The sequence below is a fragment of the Equus caballus genome, chromosome 19 (genome assembly GCF_041296265.1).
Source record: "Equus caballus isolate H_3958 breed thoroughbred chromosome 19, TB-T2T, whole genome shotgun sequence".
Lineage (NCBI taxonomy): Eukaryota > Metazoa > Chordata > Mammalia > Perissodactyla > Equidae > Equus > Equus caballus.
In genome coordinates, this window is record NC_091702.1 from 33,422,034 (window position 1) to 33,439,682 (window position 17,649).

A 17,649-nucleotide genomic window follows, 5' to 3' on the forward strand; every position below is an offset into this window, starting at 1 on the left:
AGCTCACTGAAGTCAATCACTAGGCCACAGGGCTGGCCCCTTAAATATTTTAAAAAATTATTTTATTGAGGTCATATTGGCTTATAACGTTTTGTAAAGTTCAGGTATACATTATTATATTTTGGTTTCTGTGTAGACTGAGTCCTGTTCACCACCAATAGCCTAGTTTTTATCCGTCACGATACTTATGTACCCCTTTACCCTTTCACTCTTCCCCCATCCCCTTTCACCAATCTGTTCTCCTTATCCATGTGTTTGTTTGATTACCTTCCACATATGAGCAAAATCAGTGTTTTTAAGGGACCTTATTTATGTTATATACATTCTGTCTTCACTGCTTGCTTTATTGATCTTCACTCTATGGCAAAAGTAATTCTTGACTTCTGAGAAGCTGTTTATGACTTTTTACTGAGGGAATTAAAACAAGCAAATGATTTATATGCTAACCTGTTGAGGGCATTATTCATATTTTAGAGTAATCCTTGATTACTAAATATTTTAAGACATTACCTATATGATACAATAGGTATTAGAAAGCAATAGGGAAAGGAAGTGGTCATCTCATCTTTTTCTAATGTGCTTTTTAAAAATCAAGTTTATGTGCAGTACTCAAGGGTACTCTTTTATAGTTTACAAACAAGTTAAAAAGAAACCTCAGCAGTTATTCATTGCTCAAGAATCTAGCTGACATCTTTGGAAAATAATTTGAAAAGCTAGTGGATTGTGTACATGCTGTGCCGGAAGCCTTTAGCTCCCTTTTGCATTCTATAATTTATATGTTGTCCCAGCATGAGGTAATTTTCATGATTTCACCTTTAAATTATGCATATTAAAGTGAAATGTACTGATACAAATATAGACATGACCTATAAAGATTTCTTCTTTTTCACAGAATTTAACCTTTTAAAGACCTCTTTATTCTCTAAACCACTCTTGTCATAAACAAATGACAGAGCTTTTCTATGCTAGAGCTATATTAGTGTATTGGATGCACATATTATAGTAGATATTTTAATAGGCTTTTTATAATAAAGTATTGCACTGTCCATTAAATACTTTGAGAAATAAGCATATTTATTAAGAGCTTGACCAAAAGCATAATTGAGTGTAAGTTCAGAAGCCTTAACATGGGTCTATTTTTAGGCAGAGAAAATTAAAAGAAAAAATTGTCTGTTGAGTGTGTGGCCTGAGTTGTTTTTTCTAGTAAAGAGTTAGCCTGAGATATCTCTAGTCTTGCCTTTTGTAAATGGTCTGCACATGTTTGACAGGCATCTTTAGCTTAGTGACACAATCTCTGGCTTTGAAACAGAGAATTTCCCCACTAAACTTAAGTGACCTCTTCAAGCCCAGACTTGTAAACTTGTTAATTAGTACACAAATATGTAGCTGTTCCCTACTGTCAATTTCTTCAGCATAACCTTAGCATCAGGGACCAGGAACCTGTGGCAGACAGTCTTGTGCTGCCCCAGACCAACTGAAAATTCTGAAATAGAAGCTGTACAAACCCGGTTCTCAAGAGCCATCCTCAGAGGCTAGAAGAGAAAAAGAAGCAAATCCTAAGACTATGTTGTACAGGAGCAGGAAGGCAAAGTTTCTTCTCACACTTCTGAACCTCGCTCCTAAGTTTTTCCTACTTCGCAGTCTTTTTTGTTTTCTTAACGTATGAACTCAGTTACTCTTACTGCACCAAGATTTTAATAACTCCTACTCCCTAAGAACCAGAAGTGTTACCTATATTTTCAAGCAAAGCTTAGTTTATCACTTAGTTATCCATACTGGTTACTTCTATTATCTAGCAAACATTAGTTTATTATTTAGTTTATTAGTTTATGTATCCATACTTGGGAGACCAGTATAGTCTATTAATTAAGAACATGGTTTCTGAAGTAACTAGATTCAAATCCCGCTTATCTGCTTAATAGTTTTGTGATCTTAGACAATTTTACTTAACCTCTCTGAGCCTGAATTCCTTCATTTGTAAACGTTCTGGAAGGAATTTCATGATATGGCATATATGAAATGCTTAGCACTGTACTTGGCGTATGCTATGCAGTTAATAAATAGCGGCTACTTTTATCATACTGTATAGTTGGATTCCCCTGTTTAGCATGGAAGAGTCGTTTATGTCATACATGATCTCATATTAGAGTAAAGTAATAGATTTGACATACTCATTTATTAGTAAATTTTTTATTGTAATTCCCAGTCTAGCCAAAGGTGCAGCAAAATGAGCTCACAAATGTGCCAATGGAGATAAAAATTGCATAATACAACTTTTTGGTGGAGCAATTATGCAGTATCTATCAATACCCAGAAAAATGCTCTTTGAGTCTGCAATTCCTTTTCTAAAAGTCTCCTCCAAAGACAGATCAGAGCAAAATTTGCAGCCACTTGCGTTTGATAAGAGTGGGTGGGATTCGGGGTTAGGGGTCAGATGGGAAACTTAAATGTCCAGCAACAGAGAAAGGTTGGCTAACACATGGTGTTTTCACGTGATTCATACTCTGTTGCTATTATGAAATATTTGGTGATGTGGGAAACTGCTTACCATATACTCTTAAGTAAAAAAAAGTTATAAAAGTAATATGAGAAATACTGAAATTTCATACACTAAGAACTACATCCCTGTCTGTAGTCCTTTCTCTCCTTCCCCAGAAACAAGACTGGAAGAACAAACATCAACACATCAGAAGTGTTTATCTCTGAGTGGTTGGATTTCAGATTTTTTTGGTTTTGTTTTCTTTTTGTACACTTCACTGTTTTCCACATTGTAGGTAATAAACAAGTTACTTGGCACACCTCGTATGAAATGCAGTGGAGGGAAGATGGGGTGTCTAGGTATCTGTTGTTTGTCACTAGTGACCTTATTGAAAAAAGCTTTGAAAAACCGAAAGCTGCTCCTTGGATCTAGAAACTGATCTCCTAAACTGAAGCACTGTAGTTGATTTGGGCCAGGAGGTGGCAAATGTGGGTCACAGGAGGAGCTGTTGTTGGACAGACTCTGTGTGTTCACGAGTGCATCGGTTTAAGTATAGCAGATAAAAAAGCCCTACGAGAGGGACAGGTGGTGTTTAATATGGAGGAGAGGAAGCTTCTTGCAGGAAAAAAACCAGAGTGAAATTTAATTAGACTTGCAAAGAAGATTGTTAAGCAAGGGGCGTGGATCATTTAAATTTTATTAATTTTCCCAAAATATTTGTGATGGCCAGAGGGAGACTGATGTGCATTTCCAGTGGAAAGCTTGTGGAAGAATAAATATTTTGTGACTGTAGAAAAATACTTAAGAATATTTTGCTTTTTCAGATAACTTATATTTTAAAGTAATTTTAAAATACCAAGAACAGAATTATAGCTTTTTGCAACTTTTTCCTAATTAGGATCCAGTTTATGGAAAAGGAAAACTTGGAGAAATCCAGGGACTTATTCTGGGAATGTTGGATACCTTTAACTATGAACAAGTAAGCTACTCTCCATTTCTAAGCCTGTCCTAAGGTAGAAGGAGACTATTTCTTTTTTCTTTGCACCTATACTTTTTCTTTAAAAATTACCATCTATTTAGTGGAAGTTTGGTAGATTGAAGTGGTTTTTAAGATTTTTATATTGCTCTTCTCTTCATCTTACTTAATCTGTATTTTATATACACACATATATATTCTAGAATGTGGAAATGCATCAACTTTGGATTCATTTTATTGTTCTGTTTCATGGGCAGTGGGAAAAATATATTTTATTTCCCCGTTGAAAAGTATGAGAAACTTTCTGGAAAAATAATTAAATTCAAAGATACAACCCATGAAAAGGAAGGGTCAGCGTGAGTATAGAAAATTGCAAAATAAAATCAGAGTGTTCTTTTATACATTCTGAAGCAGATAATTGCCACTAACCAAAAATGGTCATTAGTCTTTCCTTAGCTCAAAACTGCCTATAGCTTTAATTCTCAGTAGAAGCCAGCTTAGTGTACAGATTTTTTTCTTAGTGTACTTCAAAGTGACTCATGAAGCCAAGAAAAGCTCCATTTAGGCATGTTAGATACAATGTCTGCTTTTTTAATAATCAGAGGGAAGAAAAAGAAAAATTGGGGTGGCAGAGCCTTTCTTAGGATGTTCTAAGAACTGCGGTTTTGCTAAGCATAGCACAGTGAGGCTGATGGCCCTGCAGGCCAGACCCCATGTTGGCAGAAAGAAAGCTGAGTACAAGGCACAAAATTTTTGCAAACTTTGTAACTTTGGAAGAAGAGTAAAAGATGGGGTTGATTGGAAAGAATTACAAAGGTTAGACCATTAGAACTAAAAGTTCTGCATTACAAAGGACTTGCTATGTAGCAAGGAGGATGGGCAATATATCTTCCCCCTTGAGACCTCAGAAAGGAACCCAACTGCACATCTAAATGATATATATGAATGTTGAGAATTAGATATAGTATGAAAACGATTTTATTTTGCAATTTTCTATACTCGTGCTGACCCTTTTCATGGCTTATATCTTTGCATTCAATTATTTTTCCAAAAAGTTTCTCATTTATGAGAAATAGTACTTTATAAGCACAAAGATCCTTAAAATGACTTAATGTGGTAGCTGTGAAAATGTCTTTATGTGACTTAATGACAGATGTCACAGTCTTGAGTAGATTCAAATGACTTGTAAGTGCTGATCAGGAAAATGTGATCTCTCTGCCCGAGGGAGATGAAAATTGAGTAATGGCCATTAGCTTTTCCAGGGAAAGGTTATTTGAAGTATTGCCATGAATGCAGTTTCTATAAAAAAAATCAGGGATTTTTTTTTGTTACAACACTTGGAGCCATTCAGAAAGAACTTATTATATAAATGTAACAAATACTATAATAGATTTAGGTTTATCTAGTCATTTGAAAGCCATCAGTACTGAATTAAGCCACAGCATGGGAGAACACACATTCTCAGTAGAAACTAGTAACAGCCTTTTAATAATTATTTTGAGGATCTTAGTGTATGCACTTATCATTACTCTGCATATTAAAGTTAACCACTGAAGTTTGGGGGGTTTTAATGTTTGTTTTATCAACTTTGTGCCTTTAGAGTGTATTCCAATTTCAGTTGTTCATAGTTGAAAAGTAAACAAGTATTACTCCCTATTCATCCCTTCTATCTCTTTCACTTTATCAATGATTTTTTGTTTGTTTTTGTTTTGGTCTTTCATAGACCCTGCTGGAAACAACTACTAGCCTCTTAAACCAAGATCTCCATTGGTCGTTGTGTAACCTGAGAGCTTCGGTCACCAGAGGACTGAACCCCAAGCAGGATTACTGCTCCATATGTTTGCAGCAGTACAAGAGACGCCAAGAGATGGCTGATGAAATTATTGTCTTTAGGTAAGAGAGGGAAGGAAATGTTCCACGTATGGTATGTGGACTCGTATGGTATTACCAGGCAGAACACACGTGGATACACAGCCCCAGTCAGTCATTCTAGCAGTGAAGAAAACAAGACAGAGTGCCTGCCCTCATAGACCCTATACTCTGCATGGGGGTCGGGAGGAGTGGGTGTTAGGGTGGTCAGGCAATAAGTACATAGGAAGTAATAAGAGCTATGAAGAAAAATAAAACACAGGGTAAGGGGAGGTAAGGATGAAGTGTTCAGGGTGAGAGTACTATTTTAAGACACCATAACGAGGAAAAACATCTCTAAGGAAGTGACATTTGAGCAGAATGAGAGAGGTAGGAGTGAAGGTTCAGAATATATTTTAAGGGTGGGGCCAACTTGCTGCTGTATTAGATGTGGAGTGTGAGGGGAAAAAGGCTTTGGCCTGAGCAACTGGATGAACATGGTGCCCTAAAAAGAGGAAGAACAGGTGTGAGAAACGGGGAAAAGCAGGTTTTGCCTTGGAGATTTAGTTTTGAGATGGCTAGTAGACATCCAAGTAAGGATGTCGGGTAGACAGTTATTCTAGTCTGAAACCTGGAGACATGTCCTGGAAATATAAATTTAGAAGCCATCAGCATTTAAATGATGTTTAAAGCCACAGTGCAAAGAGAGAAGAAATCCAGTGTGAAAGTGAAAGGTTTGATCTCAGGAGCAAAGACAGCTCATCTAGAATATATGGATAGAGCCAATAGACGATGGACTCTGGAGCCAGACTTCTTGAGGACGAGGTTGACCTGATCTGACCTTTGTCTGAAGGATCTCTTTGACTGCTCTGTTGAGAATGGACTATAGAAGGTCAAGGGCGAAAGTAGAATACCTAGTTAGGCTACTGCAGTAATGCAATTGAGAGATGGCCCTAGGTGATAGTAATGAAGTAAGAAGTGGTAAGATTCTGGATATGTTGTGAAGGTAGAGCTGAGAAGATTTATTTGTAGATTGGATGTGAGGTTTGAAAGAAAGAACTGTCAAGGATGACTCCAAAGCTTTTAGCCTGAGAAACTGTAGAAAGTAGTTGCCATTTATTGAGATGTGGAAGGTTGGATGAGAGCATGCAGTGGGGGTGGAGTTGGCTGGAAATCAAGAATTTGGTTTCAGGGTCTGCCCAGGGGTGTAGTGGTATAGTGGTTAAGTTCCCACTTCGGCAGCCCAGGGTTCACAGGTTTGGATCCTGGGCACAAACCTGTATGCCCCTCATCAAGCCATGCTGTGGCAGCATCCCACATACAAAATAGAGGAAGATTGGCACAGATGTTCGCTCAGGGACAATCTGCCTCAAGCAAAAAGAGGAAGATTGATGGTGGATGTTAGCTCAGGTCCAATCTTCCTCACAAAAAAAAGAGAGAATTTGGTTTCAGGCATGTTAAATTTAAGATACCTATTAGACATCCAAAATAGAGTTCTTGAGGGGACAGAAAGATGAGGTTTAGGAGAGAAGTCTGGGATGAAGGTGTAAATTTGGCAGTCATCAGCAAGTAGGTGGTATCTTAAAGCAAAGGAATTGGAAGTAATCACTAAAGGATCAAGGGTGGGTATAGAAAGAAGCGTGCAGAAGAAAAAGACTACAGAAAAGAAAAAGAGTAGATAAGAGAAAGACTGTAGAAGAGAAAAGGATCGACTTCTGAGGTAGTCCCGCATTGCAGGTTGGAGAAGGGAGGAGGAATCAGTTCGGAGGGCTGGGAGTTATACGCAGCGCCTCGCTTCTGGGAGGCTCATTTGGTAACTTGGTGTAATCAATAGGGGATTGCTTCATAGGAGTAGTGTAAGAATTTAGCACTGACATTTTTGTAAATGCTTAATCAAATCACAGCTCTGGCCTTGAATTTGATGAGACACACCACTCATGTTAATATCAAGCTGCTTATATAATGATGACTTTTCTCAATTGACTTTTTTCAAGCTGTCTAAAACATTTCATAGTTTGAGAAATGAACAGAAGTTCAACTCATCCCCCAGGTGGTTTGTAGTCAGAGAACTGTGATTCTGTTCCTACTCAAAACTCAAGTATACAAATATACGTCTGGATTTTAAAAAAAAGAGAAGACAGCAACAAGTAAACTCCCTTTCTGGTTTCTTAATCTATACAACCAGCAGTGCATTCCAGCTTATTGAAATCTTTATCACGTTATAAATACACTGTTTTTTTTTTAAATCAATGGCGTTTTAGTTTTTTTTTTTAAGATTTTATTTTTTGTTTTTCCTTCTTATCCCCAAAGCCCCCCAGTCATAGTTGTATGTTTTAGTTGTGGGTCCTTCTGGTTGTGGCATGTGGGACGCTGCCTCAGCATGGCTTGATGAGCAGTGCTAGGTCCACACCCAGGATCCAAACCAGCGAAACCCTGGGCTGCCAAAGTGGAACACACGAACTTAACCACTCGGCCACGGGGCCGGCGCCTATAAATACACTCTTAACATAGCTGATGTTTATGGATTTTATGATAATGAAAAGTACAAATTAGTTGCTTTCGTTTTTTAGCTGTGGCCATCTGTATCACTCATTCTGTCTGCAAAACAAAGAGTGCACCATCGAAATTGAGGGGCAGACAAGATGGACATGCTACAAATGCCGCTCAAGTAACAAAGTAGGAAAATTAAGCGAAAATTCATCTGAAATTAAAAAGGGAAGGATAACCCCATCACAGGTAAGACTTGTTTTCGCAGAAAAATGCAGACAGTCTTTTCTTACCAACATCTTTTAGGCCTGGCTTCATGTTTTTTCAGGTCCTATAGGCCTCAACAAATTTACGCTATGGGTATCCAGTGCATGATGTCTTCTGCTCAGTCCCAAGCAGTGTTTGAAGAGTCTCTCCTCTCTGCCTAGGACTGAAAAACAGGGATTTGAGAACAACAGGAGACATTTTCTGCCCTCAAAAAGCTTAAGATCTAGTTGAACAGAGGGAATGTACACACGAGTCTAAGATCCTTTGACAAAGTAAGAGGTCAGCAAGTACAAATGCTACAGTACTGATGAATACCTATATGCTGAAGAGTGCCGAGTTCTCACCTTTAAGTAGGGCCGATGGGCAAGGTACATACACGTGTGTGCTGTGTATGGTTTTCTTAGCTGGTTACTGTCTTCAAAGAACTTGGTGCAGTAGTGTTCATTGAGAAATTTTCGTTGCCTTTGAAGTCTGACTAATAGACTAGATATAATTTTTGTTCAATTTGCAGCCTTCTTTTTTTTCATCTTGGGCAGGCAGTGGAGCAGAGTTTGAACTCTACTGCTTAGTAGCTTTTGGGAGAATAGAACTTGACAACATGAGGGGCTCAGTGTGGAGGAGGAGCAGTTACTAGGGCTGTGACTTGATCATTGTGCTATTCTCAATCTACTTCCTCTTCAAAGTGACAGATAGTGTCACGTTTGCTGTTTCCTTCTCCTTTCTCTATGCCACCCCATCCTACAGTCAGCCTTCATATCACATAGTAAAAAGTTGGACCGGTTGCTTTTCTCTCTGTTTCATTAGCTTTCAGTGTTATATTAGAAGCAGACCCAAGAAAAAAAACCTTGGTTGAGCTTCTCCCAGATAACAGTTTGGAATTTCTACACTCCAGTGGTAGGCATTCATTTATATATCCACCCAATATATATGGAACAGTGCACCAGGCACTGTGCTTAGTCCTGGGGATGTAATGGTAGACAAGTCGTTTGTCTTGTGGAGTTCACAGTCAATGAAATTGTAAACAGATCTTAAATAAGTGTTCTTAAGTTCATTCTGACACCAAATCGTGGTATCTTTTCCAGCACCAATTCTGACATCAGTTTTGTCAGTTCTTCAGACAACAACAATTCTGAGTGTCCAAAAATTCAATTCTGACACTACCTACCAGGAGTTAGTGTCAGACTCCACAGATTTAAGGATTCATCCCCACAGGACTGCTCTCGCTTCAGACACCAGTCGCAAATGGAGTGCCCAGGTTACCCACACTTCCGTCTGACTTGGCCAATTCAGGGGTCCCCATGACTACCCCCAGTTAGATAATTCACTAGAACAACTCATAGAACTTGAGAACATACTTTATGTTTACCAGTTTATTATAAAGGATACGACTCAGGAATAGCCAAATGGAAGAAATGACCAGGGTGAGTTAGTAGGGGAAGAGGGTGCATGGAGCATCTATGCCCTCCCCCAGCGTACCGCCTTCCCAGTACATCAATGCGTTCACCAACCCAGAAGCTCCTTGAACCTCATCGTTTAGGGGGTTTTTATGGAGGTTTCATTATGTAGTGATGGTTGATTAAATCATTGGCCATTAGTGATTAAACTCAATTTCCAGCCCCTCTCCCCTCCCTAAAGGTGCAGGGGGAGGGGGGCAGGACAGGAGAGGGTAGAACTGAAAGTTCCAACCCTCTAATCATGGCTTGATCTTCCTGATGACCAGCCACCATCCTGAAGCTATCTAGGGGTCCCCAGACATCAGTCATCTCATTAGCATATAAAAGGCACTCATTGGGGCTGGCCTGGTGGTGGATGGGTTAAGTTCATGTGCTCCGCTTTGGTGTCCCAGGGTTTGCAGATTCGAATCCTGGGCACGGACCCAGTGCCGTTAGTCAAGCCACACTATGGTGAAATCCCACATAAAAATAGAGGAAGATTGGCACAGATGTTAGCTCAGCCACAATCTCCCTCAAGCAAAAAGAGAAAGATTGGCAGCAGATGTTAGCTTAGGGCCAATCTTCCTCACCAAAAAAAAGGCACTCATTACTCAGGAGATTCCAAGAGTTTTAGGAGCTGTGTGACAGGAACCAGGGACAAAGACCAAATATAAATATTTTTATTATACTGCAGATGAATTGTGCTGTAAGAGCAGATAATGAGTAGACCTAATCTAGACACGGGAGATCATGCTTCCTCAAAGTGCCATGTTAGCTGCCTGAGAAGGAAAAAAAGAAGTAAGCTAGACAAACTTTAAGTACGAGGGTAGGCAGGAGAAGGAGTATTCCAGGCAGAGGGAACAATATAGAGAACAAACATGTAGCATCTCTGCTGTGAAACAGAAACGAGCATGAAACTAGACGTTAAACATAATTGGATCTAGAGGGTGAGAGCAAGAGTGGTGTGAGATGATGCTAGTGAGGTAAACAAGGACCATCTTAATTATTTTGATGTTTATACTAAAGAAATAGGGAAGACATTGAAGGATTTTAAGGAAGGAATGATCTGATCTGATCCAGAATAGCATTAAAGAACACTGACTGCAGTGCAGGAAGTGAAAGGGAAGAAAGAATGGATGTAGGGAGACCAAGAACATTGAAGTGATTTAGAGGAGAGAAGAGGTGACTTGTACTAGAATGGTAGAAGTTGGGATGGAAAAAAGAGTACATATCTGAGATGTGTCTGAGACGAGCACAAACATCAGAATAACCAGTGGTCCCTGCTTTCCTCACTAACCTCATCTCATACCTCTCTCTTTTGGCCTCTAGATCCAATCATGCTCAACTTCTAGTTTTATACTCTTTTCTGCTTCACAGCAGAGATATTATATTTGAGAGGTGGAATTATCAGGACTTGGTAACAAATAAATTGTTGGATGGGGGAGGTAAGACAGAGGAAGAAGTCAAAGATAGCACCCAACTTTCTAAACAAACCCAATGGATAACAGTAACATTCACTGAGATAGAAAGCAATAAACAATAACAGATTTGGGAATAAGATAGAGAATTCATTATTGGAGTTAGAGATCTCTGCAGGACATACAGGTAAAGATGTTCAGTATGGTTTCCAGATTGAAAATTTTATTAACCAGTCATCCAGAACACTTCCTTGTTTGCATTTAGGGAAGGAAAGACAGATCCTGTGATTTCCAGCATCTTTCCAAGCAGCATCCAAGTGCATATGAGGGGACCTTTACTTAATGTAGATACTCCAGGCATTACATCTTGGGGCACTTCAGCTTTTTTCCTCTTTCAGTTTTATCCTATTCATAAACAGTTTGTGATTACATGCATGTTTTTATATGGATTTTACCAGTTAGATTTTTTTTTCTTTCTTCCTAAATAATACCCAGAAGCTAAAACAGACTTTTTTTTCCTTTTTCTAAAATACAATTCTGTATTATGTATATATAATTATGTGTTTTTATACATAATTTACAAACAGTAAAATTCACTTTCTGTGAATTTTGACAATCCTCTACAATCAAGATATAAGGCGTATTATCACCACCTTCAAAAGTCCCCCTTAGCTCTTTCTAGTCAACCTCTCCCCCTACCTTCAACCTCTGGCAACCACTCATCCATTTTGAGTTAATTTTTTAATAGGATGCAAGATAGGATTGAGGTTCATTCTTTTGCATGTGAATTTCCATTGAATTGCTTTTGTACTTTAGTCAGAAATCAATTGACTGTGTATTTGTGGGTCTTTTTCTAGACTTTCTATTCTATTCCGTTGATCTATATATCTATCCTTCCTTCAGTTCTGTAGCTTTATGGTAAATCTGGATATCAGGTAGTATGTATCTTCCAACTTTGTTCTTCTTTCTAATATTTGGCTATTCTATATCCTTTGTTTCTCCAGATAAATTTTAAAAACCAACTTGTCAGTTTCTACAAACTATTATACTAGGATTTTATTGGGATTGTGTTGAATCTATAGATCAATTTGGGGAGAGTTGACATCTTAACAATACTGAGTCTTCCAATCTAAGAAGATGGTATATATCCCAATTTATTTAGCTCTTCTTTGATTTATTTCATCAGTGTTTTGTAGTTTTTGGCATATAAATCTTGTACATATCTTGTAAGATTTATTTCTGAGTATTTAATGATGATGCTTTTGTTGTTTTATATTTCAATTTCTAATTGGTCATTGCTAGAATATAGAAATACAATTTATTTTTGTATATTGACTTTGTATCCAGTGACCACTGACCTTACTAAGCTTACTTATTAGTACTAGGACTTTTTTGTAGACTCTTTGATATTTTCTACATAGATAATCATAACGTATGCAAATAAAGACTATTTTATTTCTTCCATTCCAATAATTTGCCTTTTATTTCTTTTTCTCGCCTTATTGCATTGGCCTTCAGTGCAGTGTTGAATAGGAATGGAGAGAATAGACATTCTTATGTTGTTACTGATCTTAGGGGGAAAGAGTTCAGTTTTTCATCATTAAGTATAATGTTAACTGTAGGCTTTTTATGTGTAACCTTTATAGTACCATGTTTAGGAAGTTCCCTTTTATCCCATGTTTTGCTGAGAATTTTTTCATCAATGAGTATTGAATTTTGAAGCCATTTCTACTACCTTGGTTGTCCTGTTCCCACATCCCCACACCTCATACAGTGAAGAAAGACAATCTGTTTCATTGCTTTCCTCCTGCCTTCTCTCAGAGCATCTAGAAAAGGGAAATTGTTTTGAAATTGGATCTGCATCTCAAAGGCAGCTTTATTTCTGAGGCCATCCCATTCTGCAGGGCAGGTGAGATGACTCAATCTTTTTATTGTTTAAGAAACTCCAGTAAGATTATTGATCAGATCCTCTTGAAAATCTCTGTTTGATGCATCCTAATAATGTACAAGCTAGACTGAGAGCTATTCTGGATTTCTTAAATTTTCCTCTAGCTGTCTGTCTCCCTTGATTTTCTTACATAAAGTATTGTGAAAAGATCTGGTGGGCTGGTAACATAAGAAGGAAAGAGGAAATGAAATTTATCAAATATATGTTTTAGATGTGTGTATGCCAGTCTTTACCACAACTTTATGAGGGTGATATATTCCCTGTTTGCTGAAGGAACTGCATGTAGCTCAGAGAGGGAGGGCCAATATTTGAACTGAAATTTGTAGGATCGTCATCACCCCTGTTTTAGCATTCTGGCTTATTGAAACCTGGTAAAACTGATTTTTCAATTACGTTCATACCACATTGGCTGTGCTAATTAAGATTTCTTACCATGCATGAGCCACTCACATTTTTAATTATAAGAAAATTTAAAATGAAAATACTAATTCTGTGTATGATGGCTTTTTTTTTTTTTAAGGTTGGTACCTGAGCTAACATCTGTTGCCAATCTTCTTTTTTTTTTCCCCCTTCTTCTCCTCCCCAAAGCCCCCCAGTACATAGTTGTATATTCTAGTTGTGAGTGCCTCTGGTTGTGCTATGTGGGATGCTGCCTCAGCATGACCAAATGAGCAGTGCCATGTCTGCGCCCGGCATCCAAACCTGCAAAACCCCAGGCTGCCGAAGAGGAGCACGTGAACTTAACCACTCAGCCATGGGGCTGGCCCCTGTGATGGCTTTTATTAAACTTCATTTCACAAAAGTTCTACTTTGCTCTCTTAATTTCCTTCGAAAATCCATTGGCCCTGGTTATTAAGTTCCTAGCCAGTGTACGGAGGGTAACAGAGGTGAGGGCCCCAGTGACTCTGAAATCAAACTGAGACAGCCAGTTAGCTTCTACCTGCTGCTGTCTACCCCAGAAGGTACGGAATGCCTTTGAAGCTTCCCACTGCCTTTCTAACATGATCCTTCTATCAAATAGCTTTTTGTTTCATTCTTTTCTGAGACCTGTGATGATTCACTTTTACTTCTTCAATTTCTGACTCCAACTCAACAGGATACAACAGTTGTCCTCAAAACTGTGGTTTTGGTGGATAAAGTCTTTCTTCTTGTTGCTCCTTATCTCATTTCTGTTTTTCACAGTTGGCCAATATATATAACCAATAACTCTGACGTATTGGTTACCTCCCAACAGGTTTGCACAGACGTGATGGGAGTTATTCCCTCAGGAAGTCTGCTTTCCTCTGAAATAAGCACTTCTATTCTTTATAAGCAGGAAAAATGACTCAAATTTCTTTCTTTTCTTATCTCCTCTCCCTCTCTCAGGCTTACAACAGCTCAATCTAGAATGTTTAGGTCCACAGACTAGACCTTGCGAGTCTGTCTGATTCTCTGTTTTGCTTTACATATTACTCACAGATGAAATACATTGGAGAACCTAATTTCAATTGAAGTACTCATCATTCTATTATATTTTCTCAACAAATATTATTCCAATATAATATAATAATTTATTTCATCTTTGCTTTATTGAATTTATGGTAGTAAGTAATCATCTTCGTTGGTACTGATTAGCATTAGAAGAAATTAACTTGCTATTCATTTTAAAAATAATAATTGTTGCTCAACGGGCAACATGATATAAATTCAATGAAACATAATTGAAGATTTACTAGATATTAGTTTTAACAATATTATTAACAGTGCTTAGAATTCTTGATAGCTGGTAATAAGTAATGTAACAGAAACATTCAAGTTGTTATTCCTTTTAAAACTTCAAAAAACAAGAGCATTTAGAGACTCATCAGAAAGTTTTATGATGTAGTGCTCAATATCTTTTCTGATTTGAATGAATCATCCTTTTTCAGTAGAGAGCCAGGTTCGTAGGTCAAATGTCAGATTTTTTGTTTTTTCAATAAGAGGTAAATATCTGAGGAAGAAGGGGACTGGAAATAAACATACAGCTGCCTATTCATTCTTTAATAATCACAAGGAGAGAATTAAATGAAATAAGCTGATATTTTCCTTAGTACTTGGAGTTGGTTTTATTTCTTGATTTTTAGAGTTGTCTAAGAAAATGTTCTGTCTTTGGGGGTAAATTTATAAATAATGTCAGAGGGAAGTATTTACAACTTCCAAGAAATTATTCAGTAAATGACATTTATGTGCACTCGTCATAATTTTTTGTTAACCATTGTACATTGCTTATTTATTTTGGATTCCCACTATAAATTGGAGATTTGGTTTACATGCTGTTTAATGAAACAGGAACACTGGTATTAATGTGCCATTTTCATTTGTCCATTTTTAAAGAGTATTAGATCCCTAGTATAAATATGTTAGATTCAAACTAAATGCTAAAAAATGAGATTTCACTTTTTGATGACAGCAGCATTTCTCAGAAGAATATCTTCTAAATTAAACTTACAAATTAAATGAATATTAATACATCTCAGAAGTGCAGAGAAATGATAAATGATCCCAATATAAATGAATCTTTTTGAGGAGACTTTTGTCCATTTTTCAGTATCTTGTTATAACACTCTGGTATTAAGTGATTCGTTACTTCACCCAATATTTAATGTATGTCTACGTTGGGCCAAACACTATTCTTGGTATTAAGTAGACATTAGTGAACAAAAAAAATAGTTCCCAGCATCATATAGCTTACCATCTAGTAAGAGAGCTAGACAATAATTAAGTAAACAAACAATGTATCAAATATGTAGTTTCAAATTGTGATAGGTGTCTAAGTGCTGTGAGGGGAGAACAGACTGTTATGGGAAGAATAACATGAGGGGAACCTCCTCTGGACTGTGTGGTCGGGGATATCTATCTGCAGAGATGGTGTTTAAGCTAAGATCTGAAGGGTGAGAAGCTACCAGCCATGGGAACAACATTCCAAGCAAGAGAAAACAACAGGCGCAAAGGAGCTTGAGGGGGGAATGACTTGTTCAAGGAACTGAAAAAAGGTCAATGGCTGGAACATGATGACTAAAGGGGAACATGGCGAGGAATGAGGTTGAAGAGGCAGGCAGGGGCAGATCCTGAGTAGCCTGGAAGACTCTGGTAAAGAGTTTAGTTTTTATTCTTAAGAATAGGAGGGGTTTAAAACAAGGGGACTGACATGATCCATTGATTGTGATTGTGGAAAATGGATAGACACCTGCATGTCTGTTACAGCCCATCGTTTACCTCTTTTGCCAGAGCAGTTAAACAGTCAGATTCTTGAAGTTCTGTAAATTTGTGCAGTTCCCTTTGATCCAGAAAAAGCTTGTGTCCAAGAAACCAAGACATGACAATAGTACCAAGAAAGTGTCTCCAGTCTTTATGTAGAACTAAAGGTTTGATGGAAATGTGGGCAACGGACGTAAAAAAATTCTGTGGTCCAATTAAATGGGAAAAAATGTTCAACTTTACCAGTGATCAAAGAAATGCAGGTTAAAACAGCTTATGACACCTTTTTCCTTTTTTACTTATTAAACTGGCAAATTTTCTAAACTGGCATACATCAAAAAAATACGTATGCATTTACATTGATAAGAATGTTAGGAGACAGACTTTTATGCACTGCTAGCAGGAATGCATATTTGTACAAATCCACAATCCCTTCTCCAAGTCCCTTTGGCCAGATGTTTCAGAATTCATATTTTTTTTATTTTAGAAAGGTAATACAGGTGCTTCCATTTCTGACAGGATGCATTTGGAGTGTCTTAGGGGAGAAAATGGACAAAATAAATAAAACAATGCTTCTCAAGACATTGGACCTCAAGCAGTGGAGGAGAGTGACCCCTGAGAGACAAGAAACATATTATGTAAACCCTAGGATTGCCCCCAAATTACTGTCTGGAGAAAGTTTCCTAGCTATGATGTAGGGAAGGGGAACCAAGGCAGAGCTCATCAGTCTCTTTGAGTTGAGGAGACGGAGCTGGGAGTCCAGGGAAAGCAACGTGGCTAGAGTTCACAGGACAGAATATTGGACAGGAGAGAGCTGCACAGAGAGAGAGAGAGCCCCAAAGATCTCAGAAGGCAACTTTAAGTATTAAGTTAACTAATGACCCACTCAGTTATGTGAAGGCACTACTCAAGGTCAGAAAAAGAACCACCCAAAAGGACTAGTGGAGCACTGTCCCACATTAACATAGAGCCAGGATTAATGCCAGCCTGGAAAGCTTCATAATTCACAGGGCAGCACTGAGAGTACTAAGTACAGTCTTGACCTCAGTTCTGGGGGAAAGGTTAACCCTAGACTAACTGCTGCTTTGATCCCACATAACAAAACTTAAAAAAGCAAAACCTGAGGCCAGCCTGGTGGTATAGTGGTTAAGTTATTAGCACACTCTGCTTCAGTGGCCCAGGGTTTGCAGGTTCAGATCCCAAGCTCAGACCTACACGACACTCATTGGGCCATGCTGTGGCAGCCTCCCACATACAAAATAGAGGAAGATGAGCACAGATGTTAGTTCAGGGCCAATCTTCCTAAGCAAAAAGGAGAAGATTGGTAACAGATGTTAGCTCAGGGCTAATCTTCCTCACAAAGAAATAAAAGTAAAACCTAACAAGATCAAATTATTTCCAAGTATTTTAATCACATCCAAGAACAAAGCTTAAGAATATGTTAAGGATTACAAAAACATCTAACCCAACAAGGTTAAATTCATAATATCTGGTATTTGATCAAAAATTACTAGGCATGCAAGAAAGCAGGAAAATACAAGTCATAAAGAAGAAGAAAAAAAATCAGCTATGTGACT

At 38.0% G+C, this 17,649-nt stretch overlaps 1 protein-coding gene across 22 annotated transcripts in view; it reads left to right on the forward strand.

Moving 5' to 3' along the window:
* The window catches only part of VPS8 (VPS8 subunit of CORVET complex), a 236,071-nt gene that overhangs the window by 175,645 nt on the left and 42,777 nt on the right, over window positions 1-17,649 (forward strand). For all 22 annotated transcript variants that reach the window (XM_001498654.4, XM_070243423.1, XM_070243433.1 and 19 more), the window contains 3 exons: window positions 3,378-3,458; window positions 5,179-5,348; window positions 7,874-8,039. In XM_001498654.4, the coding sequence (XP_001498704.1) occupies window positions 3,378-3,458; window positions 5,179-5,348; window positions 7,874-8,039 (417 nt within the window). The remainder of the gene's footprint in view (window positions 1-3,377; window positions 3,459-5,178; window positions 5,349-7,873; window positions 8,040-17,649) is intronic.